General features: G+C 44.8%; 1 protein-coding gene across 1 annotated transcript in view; it reads left to right on the forward strand.

Moving 5' to 3' along the window:
* The window catches only part of PCSK4 (proprotein convertase subtilisin/kexin type 4), a 133289-nt gene that overhangs the window by 42436 nt on the left and 63975 nt on the right, over window positions 1–26878 (forward strand). The window contains exon 3 of the mRNA XM_075353171.1: window positions 6951–7046. Within this exon, the coding sequence (XP_075209286.1) occupies window positions 6951–7046 (96 nt within the window). The remainder of the gene's footprint in view (window positions 1–6950; window positions 7047–26878) is intronic.

Genomic DNA, 26878 nt, shown 5'->3' on the forward strand with positions numbered 1-26878 from the left:
GTAATTTGTCAGCGTGGCGTCTGCTAGACAAGATACTTTTTCCCGATCGGGAGCTGTCGGCAGCTGCCAGCTGACCTAATTATATGCTTAGTATTTACTTGTACCGGTCCCACTTATAAGTTGGACTTTAGCGCCATCTATGGATGCAACTGGGTAACGACTCCACCATTCATTTGCAACTGGGTTACATGGCATAGTATTCATATGTTCACATAATGCAGTGACTTCAATAAATTTTTCTGTGCGGTAATAATTTAAGCTCCATTGTTGCCAGATTATTTATGGGCCTCCTGCTTGTTATTCCATGTTTGGAAATTAGTTTAGGTATAAAGTCCGATGTATTGGCACTAGATAGGAGTTAATTGCATTTTGCATTTTGCTCAGCACGAGTCACTTTGCACAGTGGATTGGGTACATGTGCAATAATATTATGCTGCTAGTCTGTTCTGTTGCTGTATACATCTCTTTTTAAAGTATGTGTTGATATTTTATTTTTTTTTATTTTTTTTTATATATATATATATATATTAAATAAAGATTGTATTGATTACTCAGGACTTTTTGCTCCTTTTTTGAAAAAATTATCTTACAAAGTTTTTTCATTTAATTGATATTGCTATAAAATGGGAGTGTCCACATATATAAAGTCAATTAATTTGTTAACACAAAAACGGTCATGCTGCTTTTCTGAACGCACGGATTTGGGTCAGAATTTTAGCATCCAAATCGCTGCTTTCAAAAAAGCAACATGTGCACGGATTACGCACAATCTTCATAGATTGTGTAGGGGACGCGGGACGCATGCATTTACACTGCAGTGCAATACGCAATGTAAATGCATGCTATTACGCAACGTGCGCATGAGCCCTTACTCTTACATTTCAGCTATTTGCTGTATTCTCCAACTGCTTGGGTCTCATGTTATGGGTTCATTATAAATCTTTTTGTGATTGACATTAGGGCATTATTTTGTCTTGGCATCTTACATTTATTCACTAATGCTTGCACTTCATTATTTTAGATATAGAAACAGAATCCTAATAATCCTTTGTTTGCTCAGCTCTGATGCTGATATTTTGTAATTTTATCTTGTATGTGCAGCTATTTAGTTGAATTGTTGCCAGATTATTTATGGGCCTCCTGCTTGTTATTCCATGTTTGGAAATTAGTTTAGGTATAAAGTCCGATGTATTGGCACTAGATAGGAGTTAGTTGCATTTTGCATTTTGCTCAGCACGAGTCACTTTGCACAGTGGATTGGGTACATGTGCAATAATATTGCACTCTATATCTATAATGTCAGTGATGGAGTATCTTTATAATTGGTTTTAATTATGAACTGTTGATTTGCTGTTTATTAATAAACTTTACATATATTTTTTTGGTGTTCACTTTGCTATTTTTATTGCCTTTTTTGACTTCTTTCTTTTTATTACACATCTTGTTACTGTTGTAGCACCCTTACTAACATTTGTACATATCATGGCCATAATATATGTATAATGTATGTATGTAATACAGTACACACCAAAAGTTTGGACACACCTTCTCATCTCTAGAACAACTGTTAAGAGGAGACTTTGTGCAGCAGGCCTTCATGGTAAAATAGCTGCTAGGTAACCACTGCTAAGGACAGACAACAAGCAGAAGAGACTTGTTTGGGCTAAAGAACACAAGGAATGGATATTAGACCAGTGGAAATCTGTGCATTGATCTGATGAGTCCAAATTTGAGATCTTTGGATCCAACCACCGTGTCAGGACTCTACATGGCTGGTTCTCACCGTGAAGCATGGAGGAGGAGGTGTGACGGTGTGGGGGTGCTTTGCTGGTGACACTGTTGGGGATTTATTCAAAATTGAAGGCACACAGAACCAGCATGCCTACCACAGCATCTTGCAGCGGCATGCTATTCCATCCGGTTTGCGTTTAGTTGGACCATCATTTATTTTTCAACAGGCTCCTCTCCGAAAGCATCAGCTGATTGTTTAGCCGGCCGGGCGGTAAAAAGCCGGCCTCACCGCTCGACTTATAGTGTCAGCTGATTCCGTCAGGTGACCGTATCAGCTGATCATCGCCAGGTCTGAGAAAGAGAGAAAGGAAAGAGAGTGAAGAGAGTGAGAAGAGAGAGGGAAAAAGAGAGACGGAGAAAAAGGGAGAGAGAAAAAAAGAGAGGGAGAGAGTAAGAGAGAGAGTAAGAGAGAGAGTAAGAGAGAGAGCAAGAGAGAGAGCAATGCAGCCTAATTCTGTGAACTGCTCCGATTTTAGAGGTGTGTCCCGTGGCTCACAGCTGATGTCTGGCTCCTCCCCTCAGTGCATAATTACATTAAATTATAATTATTAATGAATAATTATAATTTAAAAATAAATTACATTTTTTACCGGGGCTGCCGGGACTTGAACTCGTGAACTTATGCTTCTTAGGCGAGAGCTCTAACCATTGAGCCACTGGCTCTAATGAGAAACATAGGAAGATTTGGTTATCTTGACCTTTGCATTGCAGAGTGAAGTCCAGTGACAGCGCGGCTCACTTCAGGTGCTATGTGGAGAGGACACAGATTGCTCCCTGTCATCTTCATGTAGCAGAGCTGACTGTCGTGTGGATTACTTCAGACCTGGATTGTTGTTTGGGGATTAATAAAAAGGTAAATGATGTGTTTTTTTTGTCTTTTATTCCAAATAAAGGATTTTTCGTTGTGTGTGTTTCTTTACTTTCACTTACAGTTTAATCATGGAAGGTATCTCGGGGAGACGCCTGTCATGATTAACTCCTTATTACCCCGATTGCCACTGCACCAGGGCAATTCGGGATGAGCTGGGTAGAGTCCCGGGACTGCCGCATCTAATGGATGCGGCAATTCCGGGCTGCTGCCTGCTGATATTGTTAGGGTGGTGGGCTCCCCATAATGTGGTGCTCTCCATCCTGACAATACCAGCCTCCAGCCGTGTGGCTTTATCCTGGCTGGTATCAAATATGGGGGGAACCGCATTTTTTTTATTATTTATTTATTTATTTTACTGCACGATATAGACCCGCCCGCCGGCGGCTGTGATTGGTTACAGTGAGACAGCTGTCACTCATCGTGGGGTCGTGTCTAACTGCAACCAATCATGGGCACCCGTGGGCAGAGAAAGCACGGAATAACTAATTGAATAATGAAGCGGCAGCCATTTTCAAAAGAGGAAATGCCGCTTGATATTTGTGACAGCTGTGCAGTGACACGACTGTGATCGGTGAGTAGGAAAGAGAGAGGGATTGTGCTGGGGACGCATGCAGATATGCAAGGTGCGCACATACTTACTGTGAAAAGCCACACTTTTGGTGCTCGAACCGTTCTCGAACGCAACTCAAACTGCTGAACTTTTAGCAAATCGTTCGAGTTCGTTGAACAACTCGAACACACCCAAAAATCACTCGAACGTGAAATTGGCGAACCTCGAACATCGCTCATCTCTATTCATAGTACGCAACAGAGCAGATACAGGCTACAAGGCACACAGACGCCCATGTGTCCAGATATGAAGGCAATGGGTGGTCTGGCTATATGGCCATGAACTATAGGGTAGGGGCTTTTTATACTTGGTTAGACAAAGAGCTACATATTGCAAAAAAAGGTGTACATAAGTTACATCATACTGTAGCAGAAGGAGCGTATATTTTAAGACAAGGCACAAGTCCAATATGTCGATATACATGAACATTAATACCTAATTCCATTATAAACCCTAAATCTCCATGTTCTTATCCACTAACATCATTAATCACATCACTGCTCTTAGTATGCTCCCATTACTCTTAATATTGACAGGCTTATGGTTCTGGTTCTTGTATTACCCACTATATTCACTATTTTCTACCATATAATGCCACATAATTAGTCTGATAGTCCTGAGGCTGTGTCAGTCATGGATTTTTTTCTATTCTTGCTAAATGGCACTGAGGTCATTTTATGGCTCCATTCTGTGGAGAAATTTCACTTATGCATCTCATTAGCTGCAAAGTTAGTCTGTTCAAATTGTCCCATAATCTGAGTACAACATGGCTGCTCAGTACAACATGGCTGACCATCCTCTCACATAGAGCAGGGCAGGTAATAAAATGAATTTGTTTCATTCCCATTGGAGGCAGTTGCAATTTAGTTTTTGAGTAGAATTGTTAAATTGATGATTCCTGCAGACTAACTTTAGAAAAGGTAGAGATGCAATGCAACCCAAGCTCTGATGTCCCCTCGCACAACCTTACACCTCTGCACCCCCTTCAGTGTTGTAATGTTGCAGCCAACTGGACTGTGTCTGTTCTATCATTGCGACCAGCCAGCACCACCTTGAGCAGTAGTCATATGTGTTTAATACAGGCTATTCCGCCACCATCTGCCTCTAGGATAGTTTCTTCAGCAGAAAACAAGAAAACCAGGATTGAAAACAAGAATCATCCATAAGGTTGCAAAGAATTGATTTTTTATTTTAGAAGACTCCCCTTTGTTTCAAGTCTGTGGTATAATCTTAGTATTAAAGGGAACCTGTCATCACTTTTTTTTGGCTATAAGCTGCGGCCACCACCACAGGGCTCTTATATACAGCATTCTAACATGCTGTATATATGAGCCCAGGCCAATGTGAATACATAAAAAACACTTTATAATACTTGCCTAACGGTCGCTCTGCGGTGGACTTGGGTCACGGAGGCGTCTCCATTGTCCGGTGCCAGTACCGCCTCTTTCGGCCATCTTTGTCCTCCTTCTTCTGAAGCCTGTGTGCATGACGCGTCTACGTCATACACACTCCCTGGTCCTGCGCAGGCGCACTACAATACTTTGATCTGCCCTGCTGGCATAATATCTATTCTAAGATCCAGCATCACTCCTCTTATTTATTAAGCACTAGGCACTTTATTTTTGGTATAAATATTGGAATTACGCTGGATTAAGACTATTTATATGCTTTTTTACAATCCCTATTTATACTCCTTGTCATTGCCCCTCATAGATATTAATTATGAATAAGCTGTGATATATAATGGACTTTTTTTTTTACTATTTATGAGCATCATACTTGATATTCTATAACTGTTTTGCCTTTTTATAGTAGTCCCTCTGGTATTTTTTTCGCATAAAATGTCCCACAGATTTACCCTTTCTATTTACATTTTTTGCTTCCTTATTGTTTTTAATTGTCAATTTTTAATCAATTTGTGAATAAAATATATTTATTTTATCTTTATACGGTGTTTTGATTTTTAAAGGCAAGTCTTCTGCCTTCCTCGCCTTAGGGAGTCTTTTTGAGGTATATATAGGGAATAACGCAAGTAGCATATTATGTGCGTTTCATTGCGTTTTCCTGCGTTATTCCCGCGGTATTTAGCGTTTTTAGGGACTTAATGATCATCACTACCCTGCGTTTTGCAAGGAAGTGATGTCATTAGGACAGGAAGAGGAAGTTAAGCAGCGGGTAAACACATACACATCACACTTACACACAGACACATACATGTATAATACACATAGGCATCAGAAACGTACATATTAAAAATAAAAAACGAAAAAAAAAAAAACGTGGGCTCCGCCATATTTTTACCGTCCAGCCAAGGTAAGCACACAGTGGTGGCCTGGTATTCTCAGGCTGGGGTGGTTGAGGGCCATGGCTATTGCCCCCCCTCCCGCAGCCAAGAATATCAGCCTGCAGCTGCCCCAAGAATGTCGCATTCATTATGCGACAGTCCTGGCGTGTTACTGACCCTTCCCAATTGCCGTGATGCGGTGGCAATCGGAGTAATAAGTAATTAATAGCAGCCCATAGCTGCCACTAAGTCCAAGATTAGTAATTGCAGCGTCTATGACACGCCATTACTAATCTGTAAGTGAAAGTGAATAAACACATACACTGAAAAATCCTTTATTTGAAATAAAAAACAAAAAAGCCCCCTCTTTCACCACTTTATTATTTCACCAAACACCCCTCCAGTTCCAACGTAATCCACACGAGGTCCCACGACGCTTGCATACTGATCAGGCGGCGTCTGAGACATTGTACTCAATGCAGCCCCGTGGTGAACGCGGCTGCAGGGGTAACTCCAGGACATTTCTCAGTCGGTGATGTGAACACATTACCACTCGCGAGAACTTCAGGGCCTCACAAGCGGTAATAGAGTGACGTCACCGACCGGCAGTGACCCTGCAAGAACTCAGAGTCAAGGTCACGCAGGGTCACTGCTGTATGAGAAATACTGTCGGGGGGGGGGCAGGAAACACATATATATTTTTTTTTTTCAATGTGTTTTATTGCATTGAATGCATAAAAACAGAGGTACCAACCTGCGGCCAAACCGCGGTAAAACCAGATATGGTTTTTGGGTGCGGTTTGCTGCTGTTTTTTTTACCACAGGTGCGGTAATCTTTCAGAGGGTGCGGAATTTTCTTAAGAAAATTCTATTTTCTAGTGCGCACAGGGCCATGGTAATTTTCAAGTTCTTTAATGCGTAAAATAGCTAAGTTGTTGTAAAACAAGCAACTTTTCAATTTACTTATTATTAAAAATCCTCTCTATTCACAGGAACAGAGGGATTTTTATTTTGTTTACTGCATGTTGACTATTTTACCAGCCATTGCATCAGTGGCCATCAGTCATGGCAGGTTTCCTAGGAAAGCAGTGCAGTGCTTACAAGCTCTTTGCAATACAGCTAGTAATCATTGCTCTGAAGCTAGCTTAGGTCACTGGATCTGGCCAGCTTCAGTGCCACTGCACTCCTATGATGCTTCAGGGGCAAAACTCCCTGATATAGCAGAATTGAAGAATGCACAATTCAGACCAGCAATGCGACAATTTCACTAGTCTGAATTGTCAGTGAGCTATGCGTACACCACACTCTAGCAAGCAGGAAGACAGGAGGCGCAGAACTGGTGAACTACGTAATCATGACACAACCCCTTTAACATGTTTTCCTTTAACCTCCAGGTTCATTGGTTTGAGCAGCAGACTGTAAAGAAAAGAACAAAAAGACAGATCAATGTGATACCCACAGATCCCTTGTTCCATAAGCAGTGGTACATGGTAAGCAATTTTTTTCTGAGTTTGAGATTTTAGAGGGTTCAAATGTTTTAAAAGATTAAGTGATCACAGGTTGGAGTTAGAAAACCATAATGAACAGTACTAGCATAAGCAACAATAAGCCATCCATTTTCAATAAAATTCAAATTATACTGCCGAAAGCAACTATTTCTTTGAGACACCGTAATTCCTTTGTACATGTACATCAGGGTCAGGGTGTGCGTGTATGGAGTATACAGTGCAGGTGCCAACTGTGTTATACAGCCCACATCTGCCTCTAAGGGGTGCTTCACACACACAGCGAGATCGCTGCTGAGATCGCTGCTGAGTCACGGTTTTTGTGACGCAGCAGTGACCTCATTAGCGATCTCGCTGTGTGTGACACTGAGCAGCGATCTGGCCCCTGCTGTGAGATCGCTGCTCGTTACACACAGCCCTGGTTCCTTTTTTTATTGTTGCTCTCCCGCTGTGCACAGATCGCTGTGTGTGACAGCGAGAGAGCGACGAAATGAAGCAAGCAGGGAGCAGGAGCTGGCGTCTGGCAGCTGCGGTAAGCTGTAACCAGGGTAAACATCGGGTAACCAAGGTGGTTACCCGATATTTACCTTCGTTACCAGCCTCCGCCGCTCTCACGCTGCCTGTGCTGCCGGCTCCTGCTCTCTGCACATGTAGCTGCAGTACACATCGGGTTAATTAACCCGATGTGTACTGTAGCTAGGAGAGCAGGGAGCCAGCGCTAAGCAGTGTGCGCGGCTCCCTGCTCTCTGCACATGTTGCGACGTTATGATCGCTGCTGCGTCGCTGTGTTTGACAGCTAAGCAGCGATCATAACAGCAACATGCAAGGTCGCTGTTAAGTCACAGGAAATGGTGACGTAACAGCGACGTCGTTGTCCCTGTCGCTATGTGTGAACCCAGCCTAACAAGACTGGCTGGAGATAAAAAGCAGTGATTGGTACTATCTGTTTAGAAGTCAGTCATTGATGTTTTCATTTATAGGTTTGTTTTCTGATGCATGAGTATACCAGCATCCATTTTTCTCGCTTTCCAAAATGTGATTGCCGGTTTCCTATGGGTTGCCATTGACCTATTGTTGGGTTTCATAGGAGATTGTCAATTGCGGTATTGAAGTATATTCTTCATGCGATTAAATTATCTCCGCTTGAAGTTCCCTAGGAGGGCTAAAAAATAGGCAATGTTTATAAAAACATAATATTTCTATCTCCACAGCTGTGAAAGTTCATATTATGGCCGGTAAATAATTTAAAGGGAACCTGTCACCAAATTTGACCCCTATAAACTGCGGCCAGCACCAGTAAGCCCTTATACAGAGTGGCCTGGGTACTTACATACAGTATTCTAGAATGCTGTATGTACTGTAAGTACCCAGGCCACTCTGTATAATGTAAAAAAAGACCTTTATTATACTCACCAGTGGGGTGGTCAGTCTAATGGGTATTGCTGGTCTTGATCTGGTGCGTGCTCTTTTCTTGCGATTGCCGTCCTCCTTCGTGCTTCATCTGGATGACTCATCCTACGTCATTCATACGAAGGCCTCCATCGCGCTCCTACACACATGCACTTCTCTCTGTCCTGCTGAAGGCAGAACAAAGTATTGTACTGTGCATATGTGGGCGTTCTTTGACCATTCTCTGCACCTGCGCATTACATTACTTTGCTCTGCCCGGAGCAGGGCACAGAAGTGTCTGTAGGACGTGTCAACCACACGAAGCAAGGAGAATGGCGATCGCAAGAAGATAGGAGGTGTCGGACCGAGATAAGTGACGCCCATCAGACCCTATTGCGTCGCAGGTGACAGAGTGTCCTGGGCACTTATATACAGTTCAAAACTAAAACTTGTTGTACAAAAATAAGCCCTAATATAGCTCTATCAAGGGAAAAGTTACAAAATTACACTACTCACAAAAAGTTCCCCAACTTAACCTACCTTTAACTTCATGAATCATGAACCAGGGTGCTCAGGATGAGCAGATCTCTGTGCCTGCGATGTTTCCTCCTGTCCACTATAATCATGCAAAGGGGGGTTGAAGCACTCTGGCTTAAAGTACGGGGCCGTGCCCCACACTCCGCCAGCCCTTTAACACTGACAGTGCCGGCCGGGGGTTGGGGAGTGCAGCCCACACCCCCCTGCTGGTTCTGTCACTTTTAGGGTATGTGCGCACGTTGCTTTTTACCTGCTTTTTACCTGCTTTTTTGCTGCTTTTTCTTCTGCGCTGTTTAATGCCAAAATGGATGTGTTCTTCTATTCAAGCAAAGTCTATGGGAATTTGGGTTTCTTGTTCACACTATGTTGTTCAAAATGCTGCCTTTTTGTGGCAGAACTTTGGTCAAAAACTCAGCTTTGCAGTGCAAAACCCAAATGGCAAAAACAATTGACATGTTGCTTCTTTGAAAAGCTGAGTTTTTGACCAAAGTTCTGCCACAAAAAGGCAGCATTTTGAACAACATAGTGTGAACAAGAAACCCAAATTCCCATAGACTTTGCTTGAATAGAAGAACACATCCATTTTGGCATTAAACAGCGCAGAAGAAAAAGCAGCAAAAAAGCAGGTAAAAAGCAGGTAAAAAGCAACGTGCGCACATACCCTTAAAGTGCTGGACATCTATTCATGAACCAGGAGACTCAGGATGAGCAGGTCTTTGCACCCTCGATGTTTCCACTTGTCTACTATAATCATGCAAGAAGTTCCGCCCCATCTAGGAGTCTTACCCCCAGACCCCTGCTTCTTTTATAAAAAACTACATGCCCACGTGAATTTAAAAAAATGTTTATTCCGTCTGCAAAATATCGGGCTGCATTTTGAACACGCCCCCTCATCACGTGACACATCACATCATACCTGAAAGGAGCCCGCACATTCTACACTGCCACATACACACTGCCCTTATCCAAAATATCCCCCCACACAGCCCCTCTTCATAATAAACCCCAACATTTCATCTTTGGCTCCTCTCGCTTACCGCTGTCTGTGTCTCAGCCGCTCCCACAGCAGTGTGTGTCAGCAAGGTGCTTCACGTCTGTGCTTCACTGCTCAAATGTATTTATGGCTGAGAGACACAAATATATTTGATTAGGGAGGAGGAAGCTGCGGTCACCGCGGTCACAAATTGTGACAAATTGTCTAGCGTGATTCCATAATGATTTTTATACTTTATCAACTATGTCTATGTAACAATATATTATCATGAGTTCTATATCTCTCTATATATGTTTTTAAACACATTTGTATGCTACTTACTAATTGCGGACCTTTCAGGTGAGCAATTAGTAGTGGGTGGACTGCCTTCTTTAAGAAGGATCTGTTCAGTTATGGTTCAGACCATGATTAAGACAACTTGTTGAAACGCGTCGCTCTGAACTGGGGCTAGAATTTACTTTTGCACGTCCCTGGATTTTTTTATTCATTCTATTATTCTAATAAAGAAAGAAAAAACTTTTTTATTCAATACAAGTCTGCGCTGGATTTATACATCTTTATTGCTATTGCTTGGTATTCCTAACCATCCGTGCGCTGGATTTCCACTGCGGGACTGCAATATTGGTGAGCTGAACAATTATATTCTGTTTCTATTATAAAGAATTGGTCCGTTTTTCATCCAGTAAAGTGGGACCATTTTTTTCTCACTTGTCCTCCATATGCAGTCCGTTCATTTACAGTAGCAGTTATAAATAATCTACTGGACTATTTACAGTTTCCTGTGCTACAGAATTGTAATGTATCTGTATTATTCGGATGCCATACTGTGCATCTGGTTTTTTCTCTCATATTCATAGACTTCAATGTGCGAGCCTCATCTGATTTTTGGTAGATTTGTCAGCAAAATAAATCCTTCATCTGCACTGCCTCATTGAATAACATTGACCCAAGTGTGAGCTGTTTTTTTTCACGGATAGCACTTGGACCTAAAAATATATTTGTGTGAACCTGGCCTTAGAGTTGCAACATGCTTTTGGGTGAGGGCAGAGCTAAGGAGACTGCCTGAGCATGGATGAGTAAGAGAAATATCTTATGCAGGGCTGCAACTAGGAATTTCAGGGCCCTATACTGGCAAACTTTTTTGGCCCCCTTGAGACTCCGCCCAGGCTCTACCCCAGCTTCGCCTCCACCACTCAAACCTTCCACACTCTCGCCACCATGCTTGGAAAAAATGTATATGTATGTTTGTATGTATGTGTATATATATATGTATATGTATATATATATGTAATGTGTATATATATAAAAAAATCACAGAGGTAAATGATTAGGTTAGGACAGTGAAGAAGGTGGGTGTCACCGCCGAAACGCGTAGTCCCATCTGCGTTTTTGTCTGCCGATACTAATTGTTCCTGTTCCTACTGGGCCTTTGTATTCTCAGCGGAATTTGGCAATAAAAATTTGGATTACTTCGATCAGCAGCCTGCTTCTACCTTGTCATTGCTGGATCAATGCACCATTTTTATATATATATATATATATATATATATATATATATATATATATATATATATATATATATATATATATATATATATATATATATATATATATATATATATATATATATATATTATTTTTATATATATTTTTATATATAATATATATATATATATATATACATACATACATACATACACACACACACACACACACACACACACACACACACACACACACAGTCATGGGCAAAAGTGTTCGTGCCATTGAAGTTGTTGCAGAAAATGAAATATTTCCCTCAGAAAATTAATAATACACCCTCTACACTGCCCCTGTCCATAATATACCCTCTACACTGCACCTCTCCATAATATCTTGCCAACACTGCCCCATGTATAATATCCCCCAAATACTCTGCCTCTCTGTATAACATACCTGCACACAATGCTCGTGTATAATATCCCCACATGCACACTGCTCTATAATATTCCCTCCACACACACTGCTCCTCTGTATAATATCCCTAACACACACTGCTCCTCTGTGTAATATCCCCCACACACTGCTCCTCTGTATATCTCCCCCACACACAGCTCCTCTGTATAATATCCCCACATGCACACTGCTTCTCTGTATAATATTCCCTCCACACCCACAGCTCCTCTGTATAATATCTCTCCCACACACACACTGCTCCTCTGTATAATATCCCCCCACACACTGCTCCTCTGTATAATATCACCCCCCACGCACACTGGTCTTCTGTATAATACCACACAAACACACACACACACAAACACACACACACACTGGTCCTCTATATACGCATGTGGTCAAAATTGTTGGTACCCCTCATTTAATAAAAGAAAAACCCACAATGGTCACAGAAATAACATGAATCTGATAAAAGTAATGCATAAAACTATGAAAATGAACAAATAAAAGTCAGACACTGCTTTTCTGCTTTCTCAGAATCTTTAAAAACATAAAACTCATGAAACAGGCCTGGACAGAAATTATGGCACCCCTGAAAATAATGTGACAAAAGGGACATGTTAAATCAAGGTGTGTTCACTAATTAGCATCACAGGTGTCTACAATCTTGTAATTAGTCAGTGAGCCTGTATACAGGGCTACAGATACTCACTGAGCTGTTTGGTGACATGGTGTGTACCACACTCAGAGAAAGCAAAGGAAAGAGATGTCTCAGGAGATTAGAAAGAAAATTATAGACAAGCATGTTAAAAGTAAAGTTTATAAGACCATCTCTCCAAGCAGCTTGATGTTTCTTTGACTACAGTTGCACATATTATTCAGAAATTTAAGACCCATGGGACCATAGCCAACCTTCCTGGGCGTGGCTGCAGAAGGAAAATTGATGACAAATCAAAGAAATGGATAATATGAAAGGTAACAAAAAAGCCCATAAAAATGTTTAAAGAGATTAACGGTGAGCTTCAAGCTCAAGGAACATCAGTGACAGATCGCACCATCCGTCATTGTTTGAGTCAAAGTAAACTTAATGGGAGACGACCAAGGAGGACACCATTGTTGAAAAAAAAATCATAAAAAATCCAGACTGGAATTTGCCAAACTACATGTTGACAAGCCACAAAGCTTCTGGGAGAATGTCCTATAGACAGATGAAACAAAAATGCAACTTTTTGGCAAGGCACATCAGCTCTATGTTCAGATACGGAAAAATGAAGCATATCAAGAAAAGAACACTGTCTCTACTGTGAAACATGGAAGAGGCTCTGTTATGTTCTGAGGCTGCTGTGCTGCACCTGGCACAGGGTGTCTTGAATCTGTACAGGGTACAGTGAAATCTCAAGACTGTCATGGGATTCTAGAGAGAAATGTGCTGCCCAGTGTCAGAAAGCTTGGTCTGTTTCAGATCATGGGTGCTGCAACAGGATAATGACCCAAAACACACCGCTAAAAACAACCAAGAATGGTTAAGAAGAAAACATTGGACGATTCTGAATTGGCCTTCTATGAGACGTCTCATTGACCGTTACAGGAATCGTTTGATTGCAGTCACTGCCTCAAAAGATTGTGCAACCAAATGTTAAGTTAAAAAGGGTGCCATCTTTTCTGTCCAAGCCTATTTTATGAGTTTTATTTTTAGAAAAAATTCTGTGGAAGCTGAAAAGCAGCAATACCTGATTTTCACTTGTTCATTTTTTCAAATATTTTTTATTTATTATTGCTTTTGTCAGATCAAGTTATTTCTGTGACCATTGTGGGTTTTTTCTTCATTAATCGAGGAGTATCAACAATTTTGACCACGTGTATAATATCTCCCACACACGTTGCCCCTCTGTATAATATTCCCAAACACACACTGCCGCTCTGTATAATATCCCTGAAGTACACTGCCTCTTTGTATACTATTCACCAAACAACTTGCCCCTCTTTATATATCCTCACACACAAACTGCTCCTCTGTATACTATACCCCCACACATATTACCCCTCTGTATAATATCCTCCTGGTATATATGTCCCCATCCTGGTTTATTGTCCCCTTCCTACCATATATGTCCTCCTCCTGGTATATATGTCCCGATCCTGGGACCCTCCTGGTATATATGTCCCCATCCTGGAATATTTATCCCATCCTGTTATGTATATCCCCTTCTGGGCACATTCTGATATATATGTCCCCATCCTGGTTTTTATCCCCTTTCCTTGTATATATGTCCTCCTTCTTGTATATATGTCCCCTTCCAGGGCCCCTCCTGGCATGTATATATATATATATATCTCCCTTCTGGGCACATTCTAGTATAAAGACCCCATCCTGGTTTTGTCCCCTTCCTCGTATCTATGAACTCCTTCTTGTATATATGTTCCCCTCCATGGCCCCTCCTGGCATACCTGTATATATCCCCCTCCTGGGCACATTCTGGTATATATGTCCCCATCCTGGTTTTTGTCCCCTTGAATATATGCCCTCCTTCTTGTATATATGCCCCCTTCCAGAGCCTCTCTTGGTTTATATATATATATACATATATATATATATATATATATATATATATATACATATATATATATATATATGTATATATATATGTATATGTATATATCCCCTCCTGGTCACATTTTGGTATAATGTCGTTCCCATCCTGTTTTTGTCCCCTTCCTGGTATATATGTCCTCCTTATTGTATATATCCCCTTCCAGGGCCTCTCCTTTTATATTTGTCTGTCGCAAAAAATAAAATAAAACCTTTTACTCACCCTCCCCGGATCCCACATTGCGCGGCATCCTCTCTGAGCCGCCATTCGTTTAGGCTGGATGTGCACTCTCCGATGCGCATTCAGATAAAGCAAGGCAGTGGCTGGGGACTGTGGGCTCCCACCACCCCTGGTGATCTTCAACTCTTTAATTGCCTACTTTTCCCTGCCAGATACCGCGTCCTTGCCACCTCCACATTGCCCGCAGCACTGTGATGAATTGCAGAGTGATGACCTCATCACGCTGGACTGCGGGATGACGCGCTGCCTCCCTGCTCTGCTTCACTCACCTTGCTTCCGGCCACTTGGCTAATTTGCATGCGATGCCCTAGAAGGGCTTTGCATGCACAGTAGTCCTATGTAGTGGCTAAAGCAACACCGCCGGGCCCCCCTGCTGCGGCTGTGACTGGGGCTCAGTGAAGAGAGGGGCCGAGGCTTCATAAAGCTAATTATCCCGGGCACGGACGGGCCCCCCATCTTCACCGGGCCCGGTACACCAGTCATGATTGTAATGCCCTGATGGCGGCCTTGATCTTATGTGTGAAATGTGCTGGACACCTGGACAGAAAGCTGACACAGCACATTATAACTACTGGGGATGGTTAGGCTCGACTTCTGAGTGAATGAACAAAAGAATTTAGCAGTATTGTCAACATCATCTCAAAGGGTTATCCATCATTTTCTAGTATTTTTCTTATATAGCATGGGTGTGGTCAGAAGATGAGGCCCAAAATTGTACTTCCTTCTGTCTGTCAGTGATATGCTGAAGGCAATTAAAGTGCCTGCCAAATATAAAGAAAATATTCACAGTTTAGTTACACTCAGGTTTTGTAGCAATGTGTACCACACTGTGAAAATGTAAGACTAGTGAGACCCTGCTGTAAAGTAGATGCATCCAATACTGTATTGATGAAAGCCGTACATAGCTAGAAGTTCAGACTTGCATCAAAGCCTCCAAAAAGAAACAACTTTACAAGTTGTTTTTACTATATTGGTAAAAAAGCCGTATGCCGCCCACAAGACCAAACAAACCTAATTATTCTCAGTGGGTTCAACACAGACACAGTGGACACAGACAACGAAGGACTTCTGTGCAGTGGCGTAACTAGAGTTTGATGGGCCCCGGTGCAAAGTTTGAACCTGGGTTCCCCCAACCGTACACAACAGTCGGGGTATGGGATAGTGTCTCTGACACTTGGCTCTTTCCTTCAGCACCCAGGCTTCCCATGATCTGAAATCTCTCCATCAGCAGCTTTCCTATGTTCTGCTATGCATCTTGTCCTCATCATGTACCTTCCCAATGCTCTGCTATACAGCTTTCCCTCAGCACCCAACTTTCCCATGATATCAGAGCATGAGAAACCTGGGTGCTGAGGGAAAGAGCCTCTTTTCCTTAGCACAAAACTTTCCCATGTCATGCTTTATTTTTGTCACCCTCGTGTATAGTTATCCAAATACTATAATGACCCCACAAAGCCTTCCATATAGTATAATGGGTCCCACATAACCCTTCATATATTATAATGCACCTCCCATAGTCCTCCATTATTATTATACACTTCACATAGTCCTCCATATAATATAATGTAGAGCATAGTCCTCCATATAATACACATCCCACAGTCCTCGATTTAAGATAATGCACAGCCCATAGTCCTCCATATAAAGCACACCCCAAAATCCTTAATATAGTATAATGCACACGCCATAATCCTCCATATAGTATAACGCACACACCATAATCCGCCATCTAAATGCACACACCGTGATCCTCAATATGGTATAATGCACACTCCATTATCTATATATATAATTGCCTTATTCTGTCTGTCTGTCTGTCTGTCTTGCTCCAAAATTGTGTCCTTACGGTGACACAAAGCTGATTGGCCTCTGGGCTCGCCATGGCCCCGCCCCCCCCGCACGGATTGGCCGCTCGCCCAGGCAACTCGCCCACGCCCCGCCCCCCTCACGCAATGCACGCTCGCTCTGGCCCCGCCCCCCGCACGCATTTCCCGAACCGACCGACACGGAGCCACGACTCCCAGGTGAGTACTGTACCCCCGGGAGCCCACATCAGGGTACGCCGCCAACCCAGCCGACACATACCCTCGCATGGCTGGGGTTGCCGCCGTATGCTGGTGTGGGCTCCCGTGCGAGCGGGGGACGGGATACGCTGGTAACCATGGTAGCATAGTTACCAGCGCATCAAGGTCCTGCAGCGGCGGAACATGCACACACGCATGCACACGCACGCACGCACACACATCAGATCACACTCACTCTCACACACACACATCACATCGCATCCACACACTCACAACATCCTGGGATATCGCTTGCTTCTCGGCGGCGATACTGTGCAGTGAGCTTCCAGGACCTGCCGGAGGATCACATGGCCAGAAGCATGTGGTATCTCCGGATGTTGTGAGTGTGAGCGCGTATGTGCAATATCGTCAATGTGTGTGTGCGTGAGTGTATGCGATCGGGTGTGTGTGAGTGTATGCGATCGGGTGTGTGTGAGTGTATGCGATCGGGTGTGTGTGAGTGTGTGTGAGTGTATGCGATCGGGTGTGTGTGAGTGTATGCGATCGGGTGTGTGTGAGTGTATGCGATCGGGTGTGTGTGAGTGTATGCGATCGGGTGTGTGTGTGTGTTTGCGATCGGATCTGTGTCGGCAGAGGAGCATGGCGTGCTGGAGGAGGCTGGGAGGAGAGAGGCTGATCTTGGGGAAGGCTGGGAGGGGGAGGCTGAGAGAAGAGAGGCATATGCTGGGGGAGGCTGAGGCTGGGTAGGCTGGGAAGAGAGAGGCTGATGCTAGGGACAGAAAAGGCTGATGCTGGGAGGAGAGAGGCTGATGCTGGGAGGAGAGAGGCTGATGCTGGGAGGAGAGAGGCTGATGCTGGGAGGAGAGAGGCTGATGCTGGGAGGAGAGAGGCTGATGCTGGGAAGAGAGAGGCTGATGCTGCGGGCAGAGAGGCTGATGCTGCGGGCAGAGAGGCTGATGCTGCGGGCAGAGAGGCTGATGCTGCGGGCAGAGAGGCTGATGCTGGTGCAGCATGGGGTATGGAGCACGATGGGGGGTGCGCAGCATGGGGGATGGAGCACGATGGGGGGTGCGCAGCATGGGGGATGGAGCATGATGGGGAGTACGCAGCATGGGGGATGGAGCACGTTTGGGAGTGCGCAGCATGGGGGATGGACCACGTTTGGGAGTGCGCAGCATGGGGGATGGAGCACGTTTGGGAGTGCGCAGCATGGCGGATGGAGCACGTTTGGGAGTGCGCAGCATGGCGCATGGAGCACGTTTGGGAGTGCGCAGCATGGCGGATGGAGCACGTTTGGGAGTGCGCAGCATGGCGGATGGAGCACGTTTGGGAGTGCGCAGCATGGCGGATGGAGCACGTTTGGGAGTGCGCAGCATGGCGGATGGAGCATGTTTGGGAGTGCGCAGCATGGCGGATGGACCACATTTGGGAGTGCGCAGCATGGCGGATGGAGCACGTTTGGGAGTGCGCAGCATGGCGGATGGAGCACGTTTGGGAGTGCGCAGCATGGCGGATGGAGCACGTTTGGGAGTGCGCAGCATGGCGGATGGAGCACGTTTGGGAGTGCGCAGCATGGCGGATGGAGCACAATGCGGAGTGCGCAGCATGGCGGATGGTGCACGATGGGGAGTGCGCAGCATGGCGGATGGTGCACGATGGGGAGTGCGCAGCATGGCGGATGGAGCACGTTGGGGAGTGCGCAGCATGGCGGATGGAGCACGTTGGGGAGTGCGCAGCATGGCGGATGGAGCACGTTTGGGAGTGTGCAGCATGGCGGATGGAGCACGTTTGGGAGTGCGCAGCATGGCGGATGGAGCACGATGCGGAGTGCGCAGCATGGCGGATGGTGCACGATGGGGAGTGCGCAGCATGGCGGATGGAGCACGTTTGGGAGTGCGCAGCATGGCGGATGGAGCACGTTGGGGAGTGCGCAGCATGGCGGACGGAGCACGTTTGGGAGTGCGCAGCATGGCGGATGGAGCACGTTTGGGAGTGCGCAGCATGGCGGATGGAGCACGTTTGGGAGTGCGCAGCATGGCGGATGGAGCACGTTTGGGAGTGCGCAGCATGGCGGATGGAGCACGTTTGGGAGTGCGCAGCATGGCGGATGGAGCACGTTTGGAAGTGCGCAGCATGGCGGATGAAGCACGTTTGGGAGTGCGCAGCATGGCGGATGAAGCACGTTTGGGAGTGCGCAGCATGGCGGATGGAGCACGTTTGGGAGTGCGCAGCATGGCGGATGGAGCACGATGCGGAGTGCGCAGCATGGCGGATGGTGCACGATGGGGAGTGCGCAGCATGGCGGATGGAGCACGTTTGGGAGTGCGCAGCATGGCGGACGGAGCACGTTGGGGAGTGCGCAGCATGGCGGACGGAGCACGTTTGGGAGTGCGCAGCATGGCGGATGGAGCACGTTTGGGAGTGCGCAGCATGGCGGATGGAGCACGTTTGGGAGTGCGCAGCATGGCGGATGGAGCACGTTTGGGAGTGCGCAGCATGGCGGATGGAGCACGTTTGGGAGTGCGCAGCATGGCGGATGGAGCACGTTTGGAAGTGCGCAGCATGGCGGATGAAGCACGTTTGGGAGTGCGCAGCATGGCGGATGAAGCACGTTTGGGAGTGCGCAGCATGGCGGATGGAGCACGTTTGGGAGTGCGCAGCATGGCGGATGGAGCACGTTTGGGAGTGCGCAGCATGGCGGATGGAGCACGTTTGGGAGTGCGCAGCATGGCGGATGGAGCACAATGGGGAGTGCGCAGCATGGCGGATGGAGCACGATGGGGAGTGCGCAGCATGGCGGATGGAGCTCGTTTGGGAGTGCGCAGCATGGGGGATGGAGCACGTTTGGGAGTGCGCAGCATGGCGGATGGAGCACGTTTGGGAGTGCGCAGCATAGCGGATGGAGCACGTTTGGGAGTGTGCAGCATGGGGGATGGAGCACGTTTGGGAGTGTGCAGCATGGGGGATGGAGCACGTTTGGGAGTGTGCAGCATGGGGGATGCAGCACGTTTGGGAGTGTGCAGCATGGCGGATGGACCACGTTTGGGAGTGCGCAGCATGGCGGATGGAGTACGTTTGGGAGTGCGCAGCATGGTGGATGGAGCACGATGGGGAGTGCGCAGCATGGGGGATGGAGCACGATGGGGGGTGCGCAGCATGGGGGATGGAGCACGATGGGAGGTGCACACCTCCCCCCAACAGACACGCGCACTGCACAACACACACACACACTGGGAACCACAAACACCGCCCTACACAGACACCCACACATACAGACAACGCTGCAAACACACAAATACCGCGGCATACATAAATATACGCACATACCGCACAACACACACATTGCACAAAACATACCTCCCCCAAAACACACCACACACACACAAACCGCGCAACACACACACACACACACACACACAACGCTACAGACACACAGCGCTCCACAAACAACGCAACACACATACAACACCGCTCTCACCCCCCGCCACACCCAGACAACACCCAGAACATGTACAGCGCCTACACAAACACTTGGTAAGTACACACAACAACATCTATATATATATATATATATATATAACAAAAATCATACATTAACTACACAATACATAAATTCTAGAATACCCGATGCGTAGAATCGGGCCACCTTCTAGTCTTCTATATAAATGCACACACCATGATCCTCAATATACTATAATGCACCTCCATAGACCTCTAGCCACTGTTTATTCACTGATTAAAAAAAATAAAAACATGTCCTCACCAGAGGCGTAACTAGGGTTTCAGCTCAGAGGGGCCAAAACTTCAGAGTGGCCCCTAACCAGGTAAATATTTTTACAACTATGGTGTCACACCATAAGAGCTTGTGTAGACACCTGTATTTTTGGTCCAAGTGCGATCTGACAAAACATTGGATCGCACTCGGACCAATGTTATCTAATGAGGCAATGCACGTGTTCAATTTTGTCATCGGACCAAGTGGTCTGAGAAAAAAATATTGCAGTGTTCCTGTGCACAATGATATAGTTAAGTGTAGTGGCAGGGCCGTAGTTGGGGTTCATGCTGCCCCTACCAGTATGTCAGTCTAAAGCCTCATGCAGATGTGGCCAGAAGTATGCAAATCGCACACTTGTGGTCACATGACGGCCCACTCTCACCACCGGCACTGAAAAACCCTGACAGCTCGCTGTGTGCGTGCTATGAGGATTCACTAGTCTGCAGTCACAGGCCATTAAACAACTGCCAATCGGCTTCATATAACCAAATGGTCAACGATCATTTAAAAGGAATCTGTCGGCAGGTTTTTGCCCTCTAATCTGAGAGCGGCATAACATAGGGGCAGATATCCTGATTCCAGCGATGTGTCACTCACTGGGCTGCTTAGTGTAGTTTTGATAAAATCAGTGATTAATCAGCAGCAGATTATCATTACTGGACTACTTGGTCTGTTGTCAGGTAGTCCAGCATATTCAAGAGCTTTTATCTGCAGCAGAGAAAACATTGATTTTATCAAAATGACAGCAAACAGTTCAGTAAGTGACACATCGCTGGAATCAGGGTATCTGTCTCTACATTATGCTACTCTCACATGGGGGAGCAAATCCTGGTGACAGATTCCCTTTAAAGAAGGCGATTGTCCAGTATAAATGCTCCTTTAGATCCAGGTACCTTATTGGTGACTTCTCAGATTGTAATGGTCTCATCCCATTCTTCTTCATCTGGTCCAGATGCCATAATGACCTTGGACATCCACAACTTGTCTCCGCAGACTTCCATTTTCTCTGGTTTTCCACAACATATCCTAACACGATGCCCTAAAAAATAACAGTGTCATTATTACACCTAAATAAAAAATATATATACATGCTGTGCACTAAATAACCCGTATACTGTGCACTAAATAACCCGTATACTGTGCACTAAATAACCCGTATACTGTACACTAAATAACCCATATACTGTGCACTATATAACCCGTATACTGTGCACTAAATAACCCGTATACTGTACACTAAATAACCCGTATACTGTGCACTAAATAACCCGTATACTGTACACTATATAACCCGTATACTGTGCACTAAATAACCCGTATACTGTGCACTAAATAACCCGTATACTGTGCACTAAATAACCCGTATACTGTGCACTAAATAACCCGTATACTGTACACTAAATAACCCGTATACTGTGCACTAAATAACCCGTATACTGTACACTAAATAACCCATATACTGTGCACTATATAACCCGTATACTGTGCACTAAATAACCCGTATACTGTACACTAAATAACCCGTATACTGTGCACTAAATAACCCGTATACTGTACACTAAATAACCCGTATACTGTGCACTAAATAACCCGTATACTGTGCACTAAATAACCCGTATACTGTGCACTAAATAACCCGTATACTGTACACTAAATAACCCGTATACTGTGCACTAAATAACCCATATACTGTGCACTATATAACCCGTATACTGTGCACTAAATAACCCGTATATTGTGCACTAAATAACCCGTATACTGTACACTAAATAACCCATATACTGTGCACTATATAACCCGTATACTGTGCACTAAATAACCCATATACTGTGCACTAAATAACCCGTATACTGTGCACTAAATAACCCATATACTGTGCACTATATAACCTGTATACTGTGCACTAAATAACCCGTATACTGTGCACTATATAACCCGTATACTGTGCACTAAATAACCCGTATACTGTGCACTAAATAACCCGTATACTGTGCACTAAATAACCCATATACTGTGCACTATATAACCCGTATACTGTGCACTAAATAACCTGTATACTGTGCACTAAATAACCCGTATACTGTACACTAAATAACCCGTATACTGTGCACTATATAACCCGTATACTGTGCACTAAATAACCCGTATACTGTGCACTAAATAACCCGTATACTGTGCACTAAATAACCCATATACTGTGCACTATATAACCCGTATACTGTGCACTAAATAACCCGTATACTGTGCACTAAATAACCCGTATACTGTGCACTAAATAACCCGTATACTGTGCACTAAATAACCTGTATACTGTGCACTAAATAACCCGTATACTGTGCACTATATAACCCGTATACCGTGCACTAAATAACCCGTATACTGTGCACTAAATAACCCGTATACTGTGCACTAAATAACCCGTATACTGTGCACTAAATAACCCGTATACTGTGCACTAAATAACCCGTATACTGTGCACTAAATAACCCGTATACTGTGCACTAAATACCCCGTATACTGTGCACTAAATACCCCGTATACTGTGCACTAAATAACCCGTATACTGTGCACTAAATAACCCGTATACTGTGCACTAAATAACCCGTATGCTGTGCACTAAATAACCCGTATGCTGTGCACTAAATAACCCGTATGCTGTGCACTAAATAACCCGTATACTGTGCACTAAATAACCCGTATACTGTGCACTACATAACCAGTATACTGTGCACTACATAACCCGTATACTGTGCACTACATAACCCGTATACTGTGCACTAAATAACCCGTATACTGTGCACTAAATAACCCGTATACTGTGCACTAAATAACCCGTATACTGTGCACTAAATAACCCGTATACTGTGCACTACATAACCCGTATACTGTGCACTACATAACCCGTATACTGTGCACTAAATAACCCGTATACTGTGCACTAAATAACCCGAATACTGTGCACTAAATAACCCGAATACTGTGCACTAAATAACCCGTATACTGTGCACTAAATAACCCGTATACTGTGCACTAAATAACCCGTATACTGTGCACTAAATAACCCGTATACTGTGCACTAAATAACCCGTATACTGTGCACTAAATAACCCGTATACTGTGCACTAAATAACCCGTATACTGTGCACTAAATAACCCGTATACTGTGCACTAAATAACCCGTATACTGTGCACTAAATAACCCGTATACTGTGCACTAAATAACCCGTATACTGTGCACTAAATAACCCGTATACTGTGCACTAAATAACCCGTATACTGTGCACTAAATACCCCGTATACTGTGCACTACATAACCCGTATACTGTGCACTACATAACCCGTATACTGTGCACTAAATAACCCGTATACTGTGCACTAAATAACCCGTATACTGTGCACTAAATAACCCGTATACTATGCATTATATAACCCGTATAGTGTGCACTAAATAACCCGTATACTGTGCACTAAATAACCGGTATACTGTGCACTATATAACCCGTATACTGTGCACTATATAACCCGTATACTGTGCACTAAATAACCCGTATACTGTGCACTAAATAACCCGTATACTGTGCACTAAATAACCCGTATACTGTGCACTACATAACCCGTATACTGTGCACTATATAACCCGTATACTGTGCACTACATAACCCGTATACTGTGCACTAAATAACCCGTATACTGTGCACTAAATAACCCGTATACTGTGCACTAAATAACCCGTATACTGTGCACTAAATAACCCGTATACTGTGCACTAAATAACCCGTATACTGTGCACTAAATAACCCGTATACTGTGCACTAAATAACCCGTATACTGTGCACTAAATAACCTGTATACTGTGCACTACATAACCCGTATACTGTGCACCTGGAAAAAAATAATTCCCCCACTATGCACCTGACAAAATAGTGACCCCTACACTGTCCCCCTTATTTACATGGCCTCCACACTGCCCCACTCATGTACTATGACCACTGCACCATTCCTCCACCATGAATTATGCCCCCCACACTGTCTTTCCTTATGAAAAATATCCGTAAAACCGTCCCACCTCATTAACCCCTTCACCCCCGGGCGATTTTCCGTTTTTCTTTTTTGCGCCCTTCTTTGAAGAGCCGTAACTTTTTTATTTTTTCAATCTTGCCATGTAAGGGCTTATTTTTTGCGGGACGAGTTGTACTTTTAAATGAAACCATAAGTTTTACCATATAGTGTACTGACAAATGGGAAAAAAATTCCAAGTGCGGAAAAATTGCAAAAGAAAGTGTGATTGGACAATTGTTTTTAGGATATTTTATTCCTAGTGTTCACTATATGGTAAAACTGATGTATCTATGTGATGCCTGAGGTCAGTGCGAGTTTGTTGACCCCAAACATGTATAGGTTTACTGTTATCTAAGGGGCTAAAAAAATCAGAGGTTTGTCCAAAAAAGTTGCGCATTTTTTGCGCCATTTTCCAAACACCGTAGCACTCTCATTTTTCAGGATCTATGGCTCAGTGATGGCATAATTTTTGCATCTTGAGCTGATGTTTCTAATGGTACCATTTTTGGGCAGATGCTCTGTTTTCATCGCCTGTTATTACATTTTGCACAAAATTTGTGGTGACCTAAATATATAATTTGGCATTTGGATTTTTTTGCCGCTACGCTGTTTACCGATCAGATTAATTGATTTTACATTTTGATAGATCGGGCATTTCTGAACGCAGTAATACCAAATCTGTGTAGATTTTTTTTAACCCTTTAATTTTTAATGGGCGAATGTGGAGGTGATTTGAAGTGTTAGGTTTTTTGTTTTTTTTTTTTACATTTGTTTTATATAAATATTTTACTAGTCCCCCTGCTGCATTGCTCTGATCTGCAGAAAAGCTGCTCTCCTCTTACACACGGTGGTGGAACTGACTCATGATAGCTGCAGGAGTCATCACATGACCCTGTGCTACCATGACAACCATCGGCTCTACGTGATCATGTCACGTGACTCCCGATTCAGCCGGGTAATAGAGAGCTTACCGCGGCTGGGATGTACAGCGCGCTGTGACATTGACAGCACGGTGAAAGGGGTTAACAGGCACGGGTGGAGAGCAGATCCACTCATGCCTGATAGCCGCACATGTCAGCTGTTCAAATCAGCTGACATGTGCAGAACTCACCGCTGGCTGCCCGCAGCAGCCACCAGGGAGTATACCGACATGAGGCAAGACCTGCGATATAAGCAATGGCCTCCACACGGTTACATTTTCCGTGCCCCTCGCCACATGGCCCCCTCTCCATATTGTGCCCTCTTTTCACACCATACAGCCTCCACAATGTGCACTCACATTGTGCTTCATATACTGTTCCCCTCATATTATGGCCTCACACTGTGCTTACTGATTCCCATAATGTGCCATCACTTTGGATACGTCGTGAACACCCCTATTCCCCTTCCCACACTCTACAGTAAACGTCCCTTACATCTCCAGCTCCACGTTATCCCTCATCTTCACCTCCTTTGTGGTGTTCTATCCCACACACCCTGCGCCTCATACAGCCTGCACCCCCCATATGACTCACACTACACCCCCATATGTCACACACCCTGCTCCCCGTACAGCCTGCACCCCCATATCACACACACTACACTCCCATACACATCCTGCCCCACATATCTCACCCTGCCTGTACCCCAACTTACCCCTCTCAAACACTCTGCACCCCTTCACATTCTTCTGTCACAGTCTGCAGCCCTCATATGCCACTCACGCTGCACCCCCCTCCCCCTCATGGCCCCTCTTTTCTCATTACCAGTCATGTGTCCAAATCTCCTTCAGGAATTGATATCTTCTCCTGCTTTCTGCCGGCAAACCTGTGTCTCCTCCCACACAGTCACATGGGCATGACCTCATCGCAGGTCCTGGCAGGATGGATTCCGTCTTCTGTGCAGGAGCACTTCTGCTCTGCCGCAGCTCAGAAACGCCTGGTGGGCCTCTACAGGTCAGGGACCCCTCTGCTGATACCGGGCTCCCCTGACTCACAGGCCGCCCCCCCTGGCGGTCGCGCGGTTGGCCACTGAAGAGCACATCTCTTCTCTTACAGAGAGGAGCCGGCTCTGCAGAGCGGCTGCCAGGCCCCTATAACCCTGCAAGCCCGGTCGCAGTGGCGACCTCTGCGACCGCGGTCGTTACGCCCCTGCTTCTGTGCAAGAACAATAAATGGGACCTTTGCAGCCCAAGACCTCATTATAATGCATAATTCCACCTGCTTTGGAGGTAGAAATGGGATCCTTATCTTGGGCCCCTGTGCAACTCTACCAATGATATGTCCGCTACTGGT

This window comes from Anomaloglossus baeobatrachus, chromosome 1 (assembly GCF_048569485.1).
Source record: "Anomaloglossus baeobatrachus isolate aAnoBae1 chromosome 1, aAnoBae1.hap1, whole genome shotgun sequence".
Classification (NCBI taxonomy): domain Eukaryota; kingdom Metazoa; phylum Chordata; class Amphibia; order Anura; family Aromobatidae; genus Anomaloglossus; species Anomaloglossus baeobatrachus.